Below are 17,001 nucleotides of genomic sequence, written 5' to 3' on the forward strand. Positions count from 1 at the left end.
TTGAGTAACTTATAAAGATATAGATTAAAGCATTTCAATAAAAAATATCTTATTTAAATAAAGACATCATCCATCCAGCCATCTCCTCACTAGGGTCGCGGACGTGCTGGAGTCATGGGTGACCCTGCCAGGGGCATAAAACCCCAGACAACTTAGCTCCTCGGACCATTGGGACACACAATAATCCACCACGATAAGGTAATGCTTGGATGATTTTAATTCATATTTCACGTTTACTGAAATAAACCATAGAGCCAATATTCCATCCCAAATACTAGAAAAAGTTGGTTTGGTAAAGTACAGCACCTTGAGTAACTTATAAAGATATAGATTAAAGCATTTCAATAAAAAATATCTTATTTAAATAAAGACATCATCCATCCAGCCATCTCCTCACTAGGGTCGCGGACGTGCTGGAGTCATGGGTGACCCTGCCAGGGGCATAAAACCCCAGACAACTTAGCTCCTCGGACCATTGGGACACACAATAATCCACCACGATAAGGTAATGCTTGGATGATTTTAATTCATATTTCACGTTTACTGAAATAAACCATAGAGCCAATATTCCATCCCAAATACTAGAAAAAGTTGGTTTGGTAAAGTACAGCACCTTGAGTAACTTATAAAGATATAGATTAAAGCATTTCAATAAAAAATATCTTATTTAAATAAAGACATCATCCATCCAGCCATCTCCTCACTAGGGTCGCGGACGTGCTGGAGTCTATCACAGTTGACTCTGGGCGAGAGGCGGGGTACACCCTGAACTGGTTGCCAGCCAATCACAGTCACTTCTGAAGGTTATTGCCCATGCGAGACTATGTCAATTCACTTGCATGTGTCCTCGGATACTCACCTCTGGGACTTATTCGCTTGGTGTGGGGCCACTCACTCATTTGATTGTTGAAATTTTTGCAGATTTATTAAAAAAGAAAAACTGAAATATCACGCAGCCATAAGTATTCAGACCCTTTGCTGTGACACTCATATAGTTAACTCGGGTGCTGTCCATTTCTTCTGATCATCCTTGAGATGGTTCTACACCTTCATTGGAGTCCAGCTGTGTTTGATTATACATATTGGACTTGATTAGGAAAGCCACAAAGCTGTCAATATAAGACCTTACAGCTCACATTGCATGTGAGACCAAATGAGAATTATGAGGTCAAAGGAACTGCCTCTAGAGCTCAGAGACAGAATTGTGGCAAGGCAAAGATCTGGCCAAGGTTACAAAAAAAAAGATTTCTGCTGTACTTAAGGCTCATAAGAGCACAGTGGCCTCCATAATCCTTAAATGGGAGACTTTTGGGATGACCAGAACCCTTCCTAGAGCTGGTCGTCTGGCCAACCTGAACAATTGGGGGAGAAGAGCCTTGGTGAGAGAGGTAAAGAAGAACCCAAAGATCACTGTGACTGAGTTCCAGTGATGCAGTCAGGAGATGGGAGAAAGTTCTAGAAAGGCAACCATCACTGCAGCCCTCCACCAGTCATGGCTTAAGGCCGAGTGGCCCGACGGAAGCCTCTCCTGCATGACATATGAAAGCATGCATGGAGTTTGCTTCAAGATGAGGAGAAATAAGATTCACTGGTCTGAGGAGACTAAGATAGAACTTTTTGGGCTTAATTCTAAGCGGTATGTGTGGGGAAAATCAGGCACTGCTCATCACCTGGACAATACAGTCCCAACAGTGAAGCATGGTGGTGGAAAGAAAGATGAATGCAGAAAAGTACAGGGAAATCCTGGGCGAAAACCTTCTCCAGAGTGCTCAGGACCTCAGACTGGGCCGAAGGTTCATCTTCACAATGACCCTAAGCACACAGCTAAAATAACAAAGCAGTGGCTTCAAAACAACTCTGTGACTCTTCTTGAATAGCCCAGCCAGATCCCTGACTTAAACCCCATTGAGCAGCTCTGGGGAGACCTGAAAATGGCTGCCCACCAATGTTCACCATCCAACCTGACAGAACTGGAGGAATGGCAGAGGATCCCCAAATCCAGGTGTGAAAAACTTGTTGCATCATTCCCAAAAACACTCATGGCTGTATTAGCTCAAAGGGGTGCTTCGACTAAATACTGAGCAAATGGTCTGAATACTTATGTGCGATATTTAATAAATCTGCAAAAAAAAAAATCTGTCAATATGGGGTGCTGTGTGTATATTAATGAGGAAAACAATTTACTTAAATGATTTTAGCAAATGGCTGCAATATAACAGAGTGAAAATTTTAAGGTGTTCTGAATACTTTCCGCCGGCACTGTGTGTCATGTTCTCCCCGTGCCTGAGTGGGTTTTGTTCGTTAGTTCGCTTCCGGTAATAGTCTTTTCGCGGCATAATTCAATTTACAAAGTCCTGACTGTACATCGGAGTTGCCCAACATGGAGTAGCGTTTCAAACAAATTCAACAAAAAGAGCTCCGAGTGCGCTGTGATAAGACGGCCATTACACCGGCTGGAGCAGTGTCACTGGTGTGGGAAGGATCGATACTGTCTGAAATGTCGATGCCCATGATACCAGAAGATCGATCCTCAAAAATAAATTTCTATACTTTTGATACTGCAGTCATTTGAGCGACTGTTTTTGCAGTACCGTATTACAAAGGAAATTGATTGTATCGATCATAAGCAGACGCACAGGAGGAGCACATAACGGCATAATCTCAGCGCAGCAAAAGCCTTACATTGTTCCTCCTAGCCCCTCGCTCCATGGATTATCACCTCATGTTATTCATAGTGAAATTATCCAAAAAGAATAATGATAATTTGTTGTACACGGGACTGATGCTATGGTATAATCAAAAGATCAGAGCAGTTTCATGTATCCAGTCAGATTGCATTTCATCTAAGACTCCAGACTTCCAGACTCTGGATGGTATCAAGGGATTGCTATCATTGCTATTGCTAAAATGAAATATTATAGTACATCATTGTTCTAGTCCTGTTATTTTCTTTGGCTTTTATTCTCAGAATAGTATCTCTCAGCATACACCAGGGGAGATTCTAGGATCAGAGTTTTAGGGGTGCTGGGATTCATTTCAGGGGTGGTTTAGCACCTCCCAAAACGGGCTAGAAACGCCAATGCCAGTCAGGAAGCTATTCATTAGCACCTTGGCTTCAATATTATCACATCTACATGACACACCTAAGGCTACTTTCACATTGTAGGGCCTGATGCCCAATTCAGATTTTTTGTTGAATCAGATCTTCTTATGTAGTCGTTCACGTTACAAAAACAACTGCGACTTATACTGTGGGCGCAATGAGTCTGTGACATCACATGCTCCCAGGCCAGGGCTGCTGCCTCAGCACCCTGAACTCCGCCCTGTGTGTGTGTGTGTGTTTGTACATGCGTGCGTGTGAGTGAGTCTATGTGCAGATGTGGAGACGAATTGGAGCCAGCACCAGCTGCAATGCCTCATCATCAGTGGTGTACATAAAGCCAGTCCCGAACTCCACCTCATCGCCAGAGCGACTTAAGTAGAAACACTGTCAATCACATCTAGGTCACTTTCTTTCTTGTTGTCTCGTACTTTGAATCCTAATTCAGTACTTTTGTTGGAGAATTCCCACACCTGATTCCTTGCCTGCACAGCTGCCTCTTGCTCCCCTCATCTAGCCAAGACCTTGCACTGAGGACATTGCTGCCCACTTGAACTCCAACCCCCCTGGTCATTTGATGGTTTATTTTTGCTAAAATATGTTACAATGAAGTACTGTGGTTTTAAACTTTTCTAGGTTGTTTAAGTTGAATGTTTTTTTTTTTTATCTCTCAAGTTTGAGGGGTGCTGGGAGTTATTTTAGGGGTGCTTCAGCACGCCCAAAAATGGGCTAGAAATGCCTTTGGCATACACAAGCAGTATGTGAGAAAATAGCAGTTTTTGTTTGTAAGAGCAGGGTGCACTTTAACTGCGGCCTTTACATTTGTCAGTCGAAAGAATCCTGCAATTCTGAGATGTTTTTTTTTTTTAGGTTTATTTTAACCAGAGGGAGGAATAATCTCCCTCTCATGTTGTGCCATGCTAGGCTGCAAATAATCCCATGTTTTTTTTTTCATCTCTCTTCCGAGCATGGCTGCAGATGTTCATTCACCCCCCTCCTCCACCCTGGTGTGAAAAGTGCAGACGGTGAATAGATGCACACATTCGCACACATGCTTTCCTCTGCAAATGCGGAGAGTCTGATGTCATGACTGAGGACTCATCCATCCTCAGATGAGAGTCATGCACTGCCTGAGTCCTGCTGGAATGAATTGCTTAAAGGGAGGGTTCAAGAGTCCCACCTGTGGATTTGTGTCATCAAAATGTTCAATTTGACCAAACCTTTGATTTTACTTTTATGTCTACTCATTACCGGAGAATGTCGTAAGAGTGGTCATCGGGAGCGGAGCTGGACCGGTACTGTGGAGACCCAAAAGCATGGCACGTAAGTTATAACCATTGACTTAAACTTTATAAACCTATGTATGCATTGATTTATCTTGGTTAATTCTCATTTGAAGAATAAAAGCAAGATGGTTGATAATAAGGAGCACTGCATCTGTTTTGAATGGGTGTAAAAATAAACATTTACAAAACTAACAATTATCTTTTTTTCCAATTTAATAGAGCAGCATTTCAATTGCAATGTTTCATGACATAGTTTATTTTCAGAGTAATTATAACTGCAAAAAAATTTCATCAGGTGAAAGATTCATCAAAATATGTACACTCAATAAAAAAGTATAGCCACAAGGTGACTTTGTCACATTGTAATACAAAATTATCAATACACATACAGCGGCTGAAATAAGTATTTAACACGTCACCATTTTCCTCACTAAATATATTTCTAAAGGTGCTATTGACATGAACATTTCACCAGATGTTGGTAACAACCCAAGTAATCCATACATACAAAGAAAGTAGAGCAAATAAACTCCGAAATTAAGTTATGTGTCATAATGTGAAATGAACACGCCAACTGTTATTTATTTAATACTTTGTACAAAAGCCTTTGTTTGCAAACACAGCTTCAAGACGCCTACTGTATGGAGAAACTAGTCGCATGCATTGCTCCAGTGTGATTTTGGCCCATTCCTCCACGCAAGCATTCTTCAAATCTTAGGTTCGGTGGGCTTCTTTAATGGACCTTGAGTGTCAGTTCTTTCCATAGATTTTCAATTGGATTCAAGTCAGGTGATTGGCTGGACCACTCTAGCAGCTTTATTTTTTTTCATTGAAACCAACTGAGAGTTTTCTTGGCACTATGTTTTAGGTCATTATCCTGCTGAAGTGTCCACCCTCGTTTCATTTTCATCGTCCTCGTAGATGGCAGCAAATGTTTGTCAAGAATGTCTCGGTACATTTGCCCAGTCATCATTCCTTCAATAATATGAAGTTTATCAGTACCATTTGCTGAAAAGCAGCCCCACACCATCATGTTCCCACCTCCAAATTTTACTGTTGGTATGGTGTTCTTAGGGTGATGTGCGGTGCCATTTCTCCTCAATATGTGGTGTGCATGATTGCATCCAAACAGTTCAATTTTGCTCTCATCAGACCAGACTATATTCTCCCAGTAGTTAACTGGCTTGTCCAAATGTTGTGCAGAAAATTTTAAACAAACTTTGACATGCTTTTTTTTTTTTTTTCAACAATGGGGTCTTGCGTGGTGAGCATGCATACAAGCCATGGCGCCGGAGTGCATTACTCATTGTTTTCCTTGTGACAACAGTACCTGCTAATTCCAGGTCTTTTTGACGCTCTCCACAGGTGGTCCTTGGCTCTTGGACAACTCTTCTGATTATTCTTTGCACTCCTCAGTCACAATTCTTGCGAGGTGTACCTGATCGAGGCAAATTTACGGTGGTATGATTGGCTTTCCACTTACGTATTATGGCCCAAACCATGCTAACTGGAACGTTCAGAAGCTTAGATATGCGCCTGTAACTAATGCCATCCTTATGTTTTGCAAAAATTAGTTTGCGATGGTCTTGAGACAGCGCTCTGCTCTAACCCATCATGAGATGTGTCTTGACTCACACCTTGGCAATGAGACCTTTTTGTAGGCCATCAATTAGGACTGAACCAGCTGATATTCATTTGCACTGACAAGGGGCTGGATTGTTGTTTGATTATTTATGGATTTTAGGTGTCTTGGTTTCCATGCGATTTTGCACTTCCCTTTCTTCATGTGTTCAATACTTTTTCCCTGTGTCATTTCATATTATTACACACAACTTAATTTCTGATCTTATTTGTTCTACTTTTTTGTATGTATGGATTACTTGGGTTGTTCCCAACATCTGGTGAACATTTCATGTCAATAGCACCTTTGGAAGTACAACCCCAATTCCAATGAAGTTGGGACGTTGAACAGAATACAATGATTTGCAAATCATGTTCAACCTATATTTAATTGAATACACTACAAAGACAAGATATTTAATGTTCTAACTGATAAACTTGATTATTTTTAGCAAATAATCATTAACTTAGAATTTAACGACTGCAACACGTTCCAAAAAAGCTGGGACACGGTCATGTTTACCACTGTGTTACATCACCTTTTCTTTAACAACATTCAATAAACGTTTGGGAACTGAGGACACTAATTGTGAAGCTTTGTAGGTGGAATTTTTTCCCATTCTTGATGTACAGCTTCAGCTGTTCAACAGTCCGTGGTCTCCATTGTCGTATTTTACGCTTCATTAGTGCGCCACACATTTTCAATGGGAGACAGGTCTGGACTGCAGGCAGGCCAGTCTAGTACCCGCACTCTTTTACTACGAAGCCACGCTGTTGTAACACATGCATAATGTGGTTTGGCATTGTCTTGCTGAAATAACCAGGGGCGTCCATGAAAAAGACATTGCTTGGATGGCAGCATATGTTTCTCCAAAACCTGTATGTACCTTTCAGCATTAATGGTGCCTTCACAGATGTGTAGGTTACCCATGCCATTGGCACTAACACAGCCCCATACCATCACAGATGCTGGCTTTTGAACTTTGCGTCCATGACAGTCCGGATGGTTCTTTTCCTCTTTGGTCCGGAGGACACGACGTCCACAATTTCCAAAAACAATTTGAAATGTGGACTCGTCGGACCACAGAACACTTTTCCACTTTGCATCAGTCCTTCTTATATGAGCTTGGGCCCAGAGAAGCCGGCGGCTTTTCTGGGTGTTGTTGATAAATGGCTTTTGCTTTGCATAGTAGAGTTTCAATTTACACTTACGGATGTAGCGCCGAACTGTATTTACTGACATTGGATTTCTGAAGTGTTCCTGAGCCTAGTTGGTGATATCCTTTGCACAGTGATGTTGGTTTTTGATGGAGTGCCGCCTGAGGGATCCAAGGTCACGGGCATTCAATGTTGGTTTTCGGCCTTGCCGCTTACATGCAGTGATTTCTCCAGATTCTCTGAACCTTTTGATCATGATATGGACCGTAGATGACGAAATCCCTAAATTCCTTGCAATTGTACATTGAGGAACATTGTCCTTAAACTGTTGGACTATTTTCTCACGCACTTGTTCACAAAGAGATGAACCTCACCCCATCTTTGCTTGTGAATGACTGAGCAATTCAGGGAAGCTCCTTTTCTACCCAATCATGGCACCCACCTGTTCCCAATTAACCTGTTCACCTGTGGGATGTTCCAAGCAGGTGTTTGATGAGCATTCCTGAACTTTCTCAGTCTTTTTTGCCACCTGTCCCAGCTTTTTTGGGATGTGTTGCAGCCATAAAATTTTAAGTTAATGATTATTTGCTAAAAGCAATAAAGTTTATCAGTTTGAACATTAAATATTTTGTCTTTGTAGTGTATTCAACTAAGTATAGTTTGAACATGATTTGCAAATCACTGTATTCTGTTTTTATTTATGTTTAACACAACGTCCCAAGCGGCACGGTGGCCGACTGGTTAGAGCGTCAGCCTCACAGTTCAGAGGACTCGGGTTCAGTCCCCGGCCCCGCCTGTGTGGAGTTTGCATGTTCTCCCCGTGCCTGCGTGGGTTTTCTCCGGGCACTCCGGTTTCCTCCCACATCCCAAAAACATGCATGAATTGGAGACTCTAAATTGCCCGTAGGTGTGAATGTGAGTGCGAATGGTTATTTGTTTGTATGTGCCCTGCGATTGGCTGGCAACCAGTTCAGGGTGTACCCCGCCTCCTGCCCGATGATAGCTGGGATAGGCTCCAGCATGCCCGCGACCCTAGTGAGGAGAAGCGGCTCAGAAAATGGATGGATGGATGGGACAACGTCCCAACTTCATTGGAATTGGGGTTGTACATGTGGTGAGAAAGATGGTGACGTGTTAAATACTTATTTCAGCCACTGTAATGTAGGGGGTTTGATACAGAGAACTTGAGTAGTGAATTGTGATGGAAGATGATGCTGAGTGAAAATAAGACATCCACTAGAATTTAGTGGACCAAAAAAAACCAAAAATATTCACGTCTATATTTTCACCTTGCTATATAGAATTTGCACCACGGTTTTAGTACCTTTTGTAGTTATATTTATTTTAGTGGTGTAAAATAATCCTTGCAAGAAGGCTTATTCAACATGTTCTGATGAATATTTGAGACCCAGACATAATACAATTGGAAAATGATGTACACTATGTTTTCAAGTTCCACTTGTCACTGTAGTGTTACCTTCATGTGTCTCGTGGATGATATATAAACAAATAAGAATCCAGTTGATCTGATGCTCCTGTTTTGGGTTGTTAAGGGATACTTTCCAAACGCTCCATTAAAGATTTAAATGCAAAATAGACAAAATATAAATAGAGCGTGCAAAACATAAAAGAAAAACAAGATTTTTATAGTTGGCATGGCGCAGAGGTTATGTATATGCCCTGCAACAAGCGGGTCGCGCTTCCTATCCCACCTGACCACGTCATTGTTGTGTCCCTGGGTGGCATGGCGCAGAGGTTAAGTGTATGCCCTTCAACGAGAAGGTTGCACATTCCTATCCCAGCCTGCGTGCATGTCATTGTTGTGTCCCTGGGCAAGGCACTTAACCAATGTTGCGCATGAATGAATGGGGTTTGGTGGTGGTATTTATGGTAAAAATATCTCAGTTTAGGGAGGACAGACACCTCCTGTTGAGCAAAAGCCTGCTTGACCTTTACTTTCAGTATGTGTATAGACCATTACAAGTGGGGCCTCATGATATACACTATAAACATCACTGAGCGTTGTATCACATTAGATGTGCAAGTGGATCTAATGAAGTGGCCAGCAATTTAATTTTGAGGATTAGATGGAGTCAGAGCACAATTTAAAAAGAAATTCTGGTCATTTCAACACCATAATCAGCCACATTGATGAAAAAGTCATCAACTGGACTGTGAGGATTAGCAAAACATTCAATGAAATAAATATCTGCTTTCAGTGATTCAATTTTCATTCTGAATGTATGAGGTGCAGTCAGAAAGTAATGAGTCCAATTGAATTTAACCTACTAATAATCTTTTTTTCAGACTTTTTCATGGTTTGTAGTTTAAATATTTCTTTGAAGGGTTATTATTTTATTTTTTTTTAAAAAGGGCTTGTGCTCTTTGTGCCAGCCCTTTTGGAAATGCCATCATTGTTGGGATGCCCGCAGAGAGCTGTGATTGTATTTCTTGCTTTGGAAGGGGATGGTGCCAAGTAAATGAGATTGTGAAGTCACCAATTCCTTTGGCTGGACAACCATAACCCATTTCCCATACTCACCCAATCTGGCACCATTAGATTATTACCTTTTTTAACCTTGAAAAAAAGGAGTCCTCTGATGAAAAACAAGCAAGCTGTAAAAAACTAGTTAAACGCGCTACCTACTGAATTTTACAAGGCTTTATTTCTATGCGTATAATGCCTTTACAAAAATAAATAAAAAAGCTAGTTGAAAATTGGGCTGATTACTTTTTGACTGCTACTCGTACCTAAAACGGCAATGATTAAATTAAAAATATAAATATGGCATGCAAAAATATGGAAAATAATGCTCTGATATGCAGTATCACAGCCAGCAAACTGTCCTCACATTTACAAAGGTATTGGGACATGTAGCCATTTCACCCTCAGGAACAAAACATTCAAGATACTACGACTTTCATCTCAATTTGGGCCCAATTAATCCAGAGCATTTGTGAAGTCAGACACTGATGCACAAGAAGGCTTGGCTCATTGTCCTGTAGTTTATTCCAAATGTATCAATGGTGTTGAGGCTAGGGCCTCTCAGGTTCTTCCACACAAAACTCATAACAACCAGACCTTGATGGACCTCAGTTTGTGCCCCGGGATAAAGTGACTGGCTGTCAGTCCAGAGTGTACCCTGCCTCTGGCTTTTGCCCCAAGGTTGGAAGATAAAATTGTCAAAAATGTCTTGGTGTATTGAGATCTCATAGTAAACTAGCCCAAACTTGAAATGATTGATGAAACAATAAGGAAATGTTATTTTTGCTATTTTTTCCCTCTCACCTGGCTTATTTTGATAATACATTTTTTTTTAATGGTGGACAACCGTTTAGCACATCTGTCTCACAGTTCTGAGGACCCGGGTTCAAATCCGGCATCACCTGTGTGGAGTTTGCATGTTCTCCCCGTGCCTGCGTGGGTTTTCTCCGGGTACTCCGGTTTCCTCCCACATCCCAAAAACATGCATAGTAGGTTAATTGAAAACTCTAAATTGCCCGAAGGGTGTGAATGTGAGTGTGAATGGTTGTTTGTTTATGTGCCCTGCGATTGGCTGGCAACCAGTTTAGGGTGTACACCGCCTCTCGCCCAGAGTCAGCTGGGATAGGTTCCAGCATGCCCGCGACGGAACGGAAAATGGATGGACTGTAATATTATTTCTTATTGCTGTAACCAACGAATTTCCCCGCTGTGGAATCAATAGTCGTCATATTCTGTAAAGGGTAGGTTAAACCATATGTTGCAGAAGACACTAACATAATGCACTACTCAATTCTCTTCCTTTAGCTCCTTGGCAAAGAAGCCTCCAGATGTGACAAAGTCTCGCAAAATGAAGACAGAGCATCTCATCAAAGTAGATAATCACGACTTCACCATGAGGCCAGCATTCGGAGGTAGGTCATTATTAACAAATTTTTCTTGTACGTTAGTTGATAATTCTCCAAACATTTTGTCGTATTTTTGTCATCTGTCATTACAAAAAAGTTACTTGAAAAAAAGCTTCCTTTTCCCCCTCCAATCTTGTGGAAATAATATTCATAGGCCAAAATATTGTATTTTTTTTCGAAAAATATACCACTGTCCTGTATATCCGCAAGATGTCCATCATTCTAGTGGAATCAGTTTTGTGCTCATTGCTAGACTGTTATCCTTTTTCTTTGTCTTTAGAGAATACATAAGGGTCGACCACAAACCGAAATGCTTGTCAAACTCTGATTTGTTCGTATTTTAAAACAATATTTCCACTATATAATAATGGAAGGTAATTCAATCTCTTTTAGATTCAAAATTGTCACATAACATTTTTTTAACTTAAAAGGCGTTTTAAGGAGCATTTTATAATTTTTAACTGTCCTGAAACTAAAAAACGAGTGGGCAGTCGCCATCATAAATACTTTGGGCTGCTCACTTTGTGGTGAATATTCTTCTATTTATTGATTTATTTTCAGTACAGGCGGCATGGTGGCCGACTGGTTAGAGCGTCAGCCTCACAGTTCTGAGGTGCAGGGTTCAATCTCCGTCCCCGCCTGTGTGGAGTTTGCATGTTCTCCTCGTGCCTGCGTGGGTTTTCTCCGGGCACTCCGGTTTCCTCCCACATCCCAAAAACATGCATTAATTGGAGTCTCTAAATTGTCCGTAGGCATGACTGTGAGTGTGAATGGCTGTTTGTTTCTATGTGTCCTGCGATTGGCTGGCAACCAGTTCAGGGTGTACCCCGCCCCCTGCCCGATGACAGCTGGGATAAGCTCCAGCACGCCCGCAACCCTAGTGAGGAGAAGCGGCTCAGAAAATGGATGGATGGATGGATGGATTTTCAGTACATAATTTTGTATTAATTTAACAATCTTGTTCACAGCCTGGACTAAGACATGTACGAAACTGGACACAAGGTTAATTTGCATTTGAGGCCAAGCAGAGGTTGGACGACACTGGGGAAACAAAGAGTGCTGCATTTTTGCACAGCAACTATCATTGTTTGTTTTGATTTATTTTTTTTACATTAACTAATGAGTTGGTTTAAGTTCAAATCCCTCGATTATATTTTACAGAGTGAAAAATAAGACTATATACTGTACTTTACATACAACTATATTTTTCATATTTGATTAATAACAGTAAAAACATAACATTATTTAAAAAAATATTGCAGCCTTGGTTTTATAAGGGTAAATGTATCCCATCCTACTTTCAAAAAGTAAGTTGAAAATTTAGGACATAAGTGTCACGACCAAAGTCTGAACCCAAATGTGCGACTCAAACACAAAAGCACTCAAAAGAGGAAAAAGGCCTACTTTAACGACAAACACAAAATCTACTTGGAAAAAAAATTGGTGAAAACAAACATAGACATGGAGAACATGCAAACTCCACACAGGCGAGGCTGGATTTAAACCCAGGCTCCCAGAACTGTGAGACAGATGTATCAACAAAACTCAAATAGACAATTTGTACATGTGGCATGGAAAACAAGGCTTAGCACTCTGACTCAATGGACAAGATGAACTAGCACAGGACAAAGGGAATCTCAGACGATATATACAGCCACACACGGGAATGGCGAACAGATGGAACCAATCGAGACAATCAGACTGGCAGGAAACACAGGCATGTTACGTGAAACAAGAGAGATAACAAATTAAAATGGGAAGTGAACATAATACAATATATCAGGCAGATTTCTTAGACATAACAGTACCGCCCCTTCTAGGGATGGCTCCTGAATGAACCAGGTAATTGTTGATGACTGGCGTAAAAGTCCAAGAAAATGTCAGGGTCCACAATGAAGGTTGAAGGAACCCAGGACCTTTCCTCTGGCCCATAGCCCTCCCAATCTACCAACAATTGCCTGCCCCGGTCCCTGTTGCATACAGCCAAAAGTCTCTTGACGAAGTAGACCGGACCACCATCGACTATCCAGGGAGGCCTGACCACTGGGACCATGGTAGTCTCCCTGATCGGCTTCACCAGGCTAATGTGGAAGGTGGGATGGACCCTCAGGAACCGAGGCAAGCACAGGTGAACTGAAGAGGGACCCACAACCTTGGACACCGGGAACGGTCCCACGAATTGTGGGGCCAGTTTTCCGGAAACAGCATTCTGAGAGGTAAGTCCCGTGTTGAGAGCCAAACTTTCGGACCAGGCTGGTACACAGGAACTGGTCAGCGCCAGTAACCACACCAAGGATGTTGGGTTCCGAGACACCAGACATCGAAGGCATGTCGACAACTCTCGGTTGAGTCACTCCGACTGGCCGTTGGATCATGGGTGGTAGCCAGAGGAAAGGCTGAAGGTGGCTCCAATAAGCTTGAAGAACTCCTTCCAGAATCTAGAGACAAATTGGGCCCCATGGTCTTAAACAATATCTTTAGGGATTCCATCGATAAAAAACACGAGTCATCACAATTTCAGTAGTTTCTTTGGCTGAAGACAGCTTGGGCAAAGCGATGAAATGGGTCATCTTGGAATATCTGTCCACTACAGTGAGGACAGTTGTGTTACCTTCAGAAACTGGGAGCCCAGTGACAAAGTCCAGGGAAATCTCAGCACAGGGACAGGAAAGACTGAGGAGAGGCTGCAACCACCCCATCTGTGCTGTGGAGGAGGTTTTATTGCCGGCACAGCTGGGACATGCCTCGACATATTCCTTGACATCTCGCTCCATGGAGGGCAACCAAAATCTCTGGGATATGGCATGCATTGTTCTTTTGATACCCAGATGGCAGGTGAGCAGCGAGGTGTGAGCCCAATGGGCCACCTGTGGTCTCATGGCAGCAGGGACAAATATGTGGTTCATTGGACAACCACTGAGTGTTGGGCTTTTACCATCCACTTGCTTCTCAGAAGATTCTATTTGCCAAGTCACCCCTTCTACCACACGGTTCGGTGGTAGGACGGCCTCGGGTTCCTTGACAGTCAGCTCGGGACGAAACAAACCAGACAAGGCATTAGGTTTGGTGCTCTGGTCTGTAAAACGGCACAAAATTGAATCTGTTAAAAAAAAAAAAATGTCCACCTGGCTTGACATGAGCTTAGTCTTTTAGCTTTACGGATATACTGTATTCCATGTTCTTATGGGTGTTGTGCCCCTGCTAGTCAATGTCTCCACTCCTCCAGGGCAATTTTGACTGCCAACAACTCATGATTCCCGACATGATAGGAGAGAGCTCCTGAGACAGGAAGGCACAAGGATGGTGGGTGTTGTCCTAAGAACGCTGTGAAAGAACCACTCCCAACCCGTCATTGGAAGCATCCACCTCCACCACGAACTGCCAGGTGGGATCAGGAGCCATGAGTATTGGAACAGTAGTGAACCACATCTTGAGCAGTTGGAACGCCTCTACTCCAGGGGACTACTGGAATGGAAGCTGGGGAGATGCGAGAGCATGGAGAGCTGAAGCTTATGGCGCAGAAGTTTCTGATAAACCACCTGTAAAAGTTATCAAAGCCTAAGAATTGTTGCACCTTTTTGGGGCTATCAGGTGTAGGCCACTGAGACACTGCGGTAATGTTAGCCGGGTCTGTTTGCATTTTTCCAGGTGCTACGATGAAGCCCAGGAACGATACAGTGTAGGCATAAAATGAACTTTTTTCCACTTTGACATACAAGTGGTTGTCTAACAACTGCTAGAGAACCTGGGACACATGGCAAATGTGAGTGTCCGAATCAGGGGAATAGATCAAAATGTCGTCCATGTACACGTACACAAAGATGTTCAGAAGTCTCTGAGAATGTCATTAATCATTGCTTGGAAAACAGCAGATCCATTAGTAAGTAGAAACGGCATAGCAACGTATATGTAATGGCCAGTGACTGTTGAAGCCGGTCTTCCATCCATCCCCCTCTCTGATTCAAACCAGATGGGATGCGTTTCTCAGATCTAATTTAGAAAATATTTTGGCCTGCTGAAGCTGGTTAAAGGCTGACGACATGAGTGGCAGACGATACAGATTCTTAACAGTAATGTCATTAAGAAGACTGTAAACAAGGTCAGCGAGTCCCATCCTTTATCCCTACAAAAAAGAACCCTGCCCCCGCCAGAGATGAATAAGAGCAGCCTTTAATGAGGTCTCAATAGAGTCAGTCAATGAGGTCTGTGAGGAGGAAGAGAAGTAGCCTTACTTTTGCTGAAAACTTCTCACAGATCATGGTAGGAACTGGGAACTGTAGTAAGATCAGGAGGCTCAGAGTCTGTGTGAGGAGAAATGTTAACAGCTGTCTGGACCTTTATACAATGATCTGACTTGAAACAATCTTTGCAGGCCTTTCCTCAATTCAAAACTTTGCCATTATCCCAGTCAATATGTGACTTGTGTTTCTTTAACCAAGGAAAGCCCACAATGAGGGTGCAAATTAGAACAATACAAATGAAAAATATTTCTTTACTCCTTCCAGGGGTTCACTTTTATGGGTAAACTTAAAATTAGGCTTCCATCAAGAGCACTGGCTCGTAGTGAGTTGGATAACTGTTGTGTTTTTAGGCTAAACCTTTTGGCATATTCCCAGTCCATGAAACTCTCATCAGCCCCTGAGTCAATGAGCACTTCGAGCGTAACAGTAATGTCTGTGATCTTGTCTGTGACCTCAAGGAGGTGTTTGTCTTTTCCTTGAAGCTGTAGATTTAATTCATTTAGCTTTCCAAATACGTCACTCAGATAGGCCAGCTTTCCCAGGAAGTTGTCATCGCTAAATTTCTCTGCGACTCCACCCTTGTGCTCCTGCTCCAAAAACACTCTTATCTGTTCTCTGAGTTCAAAAACCCGGGAAAATACATTTCCTCGTGACAGCCACCTTGCTTCACTGTGGAACAGCACAGCTTGATGTTCAGCACCCAGCTCCTCGCAGATAGCAGAGAAGACTCTTGTTTTTAGTGGTCTGGTTTTTATCAAATTTACTACAACAATAACGTCAGTCATCACCTCACTTAATTCAGGGGAAAGGTGCCTTGATGCAAGTGCTTCTCTATGTATAACAGTGGGTCCACTCAGCATTAGGTGAGGCCTTTGTGATGAAGAAGAAGAAGAATCACTTTTTATTGTCATAAACATGCATGCATGCACACGAAATTTGTTCTCTGCATTTAACCCATCACAGTGAACACATACACGTTAGTGGAAAACACTGGAGCAGGGGGCAGTTGAAGCGCCCGGGGAGCATTTCGGGGTATCGGTGTCTTGCTCAAGGACACCACAGCCGTGAGTCCTGGGGATGTTAGCGGATGGTCCAGTCGGGGACTTGAACGTAGGTCCCCCACGGTGGCAGGCGATGAGCTTAACCATTGACCCATGGCTGCCCATGATGATGATGATGATGATGATGATGATGATGATGATGATGATGATGATGATGATGATGATGATGATGATGATGATGATGATGATGATGATGATGATGATGATGATGATGATGATGATGAGTGCTCGAAGTCCTTTTCTCATCCCTGCCATGGTCTGAGCACCATCCCTAAAAACACCAATGCAGTTCTTCCATGTTAGCCCATTCTCAGACAGGAAGCTGTCCAGCATTTTGAATCACTCTTCAGCTGTGGCTCTGTCGCTGACATATTTACAAAAAATTAGATCCTCACACAGGGAATTTGAAAAATCAAAACGTACATATACAATAAACAAGCAGTCTTTAATACTGTCAGTTGCTTCATCAAATTGTAAGGCAAAACGTTTGTCTCTTAGTTTATCCACCAGCTGTTCTTGGAGATCATTTGTGATGTCCTTTATATGTCTGGTGACAGTGTCGTTGGACAACGGGATGGTTTTTAGTTTTGCAGCGCTTCCGTCATCCAGCATGACGGAGACCATGTCAACTGCTGCAGGCAGTA

General features: G+C 42.4%; 1 protein-coding gene across 1 annotated transcript in view; it reads left to right on the top strand.

Moving 5' to 3' along the window:
• The first annotated feature begins 4,102 nt into the window (after positions 1-4,102).
• gabrr2a (gamma-aminobutyric acid type A receptor subunit rho2a) overlaps positions 4,103-17,001 on the top strand; it is an 86,985-nt gene continuing 74,086 nt past the window's right edge. The window contains exons 1-2 of the mRNA XM_061794913.1: positions 4,103-4,423; positions 10,955-11,061. Of these exons, the coding sequence (XP_061650897.1) occupies positions 4,302-4,423; positions 10,955-11,061 (229 nt within the window). The 5' untranslated portion in view covers positions 4,103-4,301. The remainder of the gene's footprint in view (positions 4,424-10,954; positions 11,062-17,001) is intronic.

Source organism: Phyllopteryx taeniolatus, chromosome 13 (assembly GCF_024500385.1).
Source record: "Phyllopteryx taeniolatus isolate TA_2022b chromosome 13, UOR_Ptae_1.2, whole genome shotgun sequence".
NCBI lineage: Eukaryota > Metazoa > Chordata > Actinopteri > Syngnathiformes > Syngnathidae > Phyllopteryx > Phyllopteryx taeniolatus.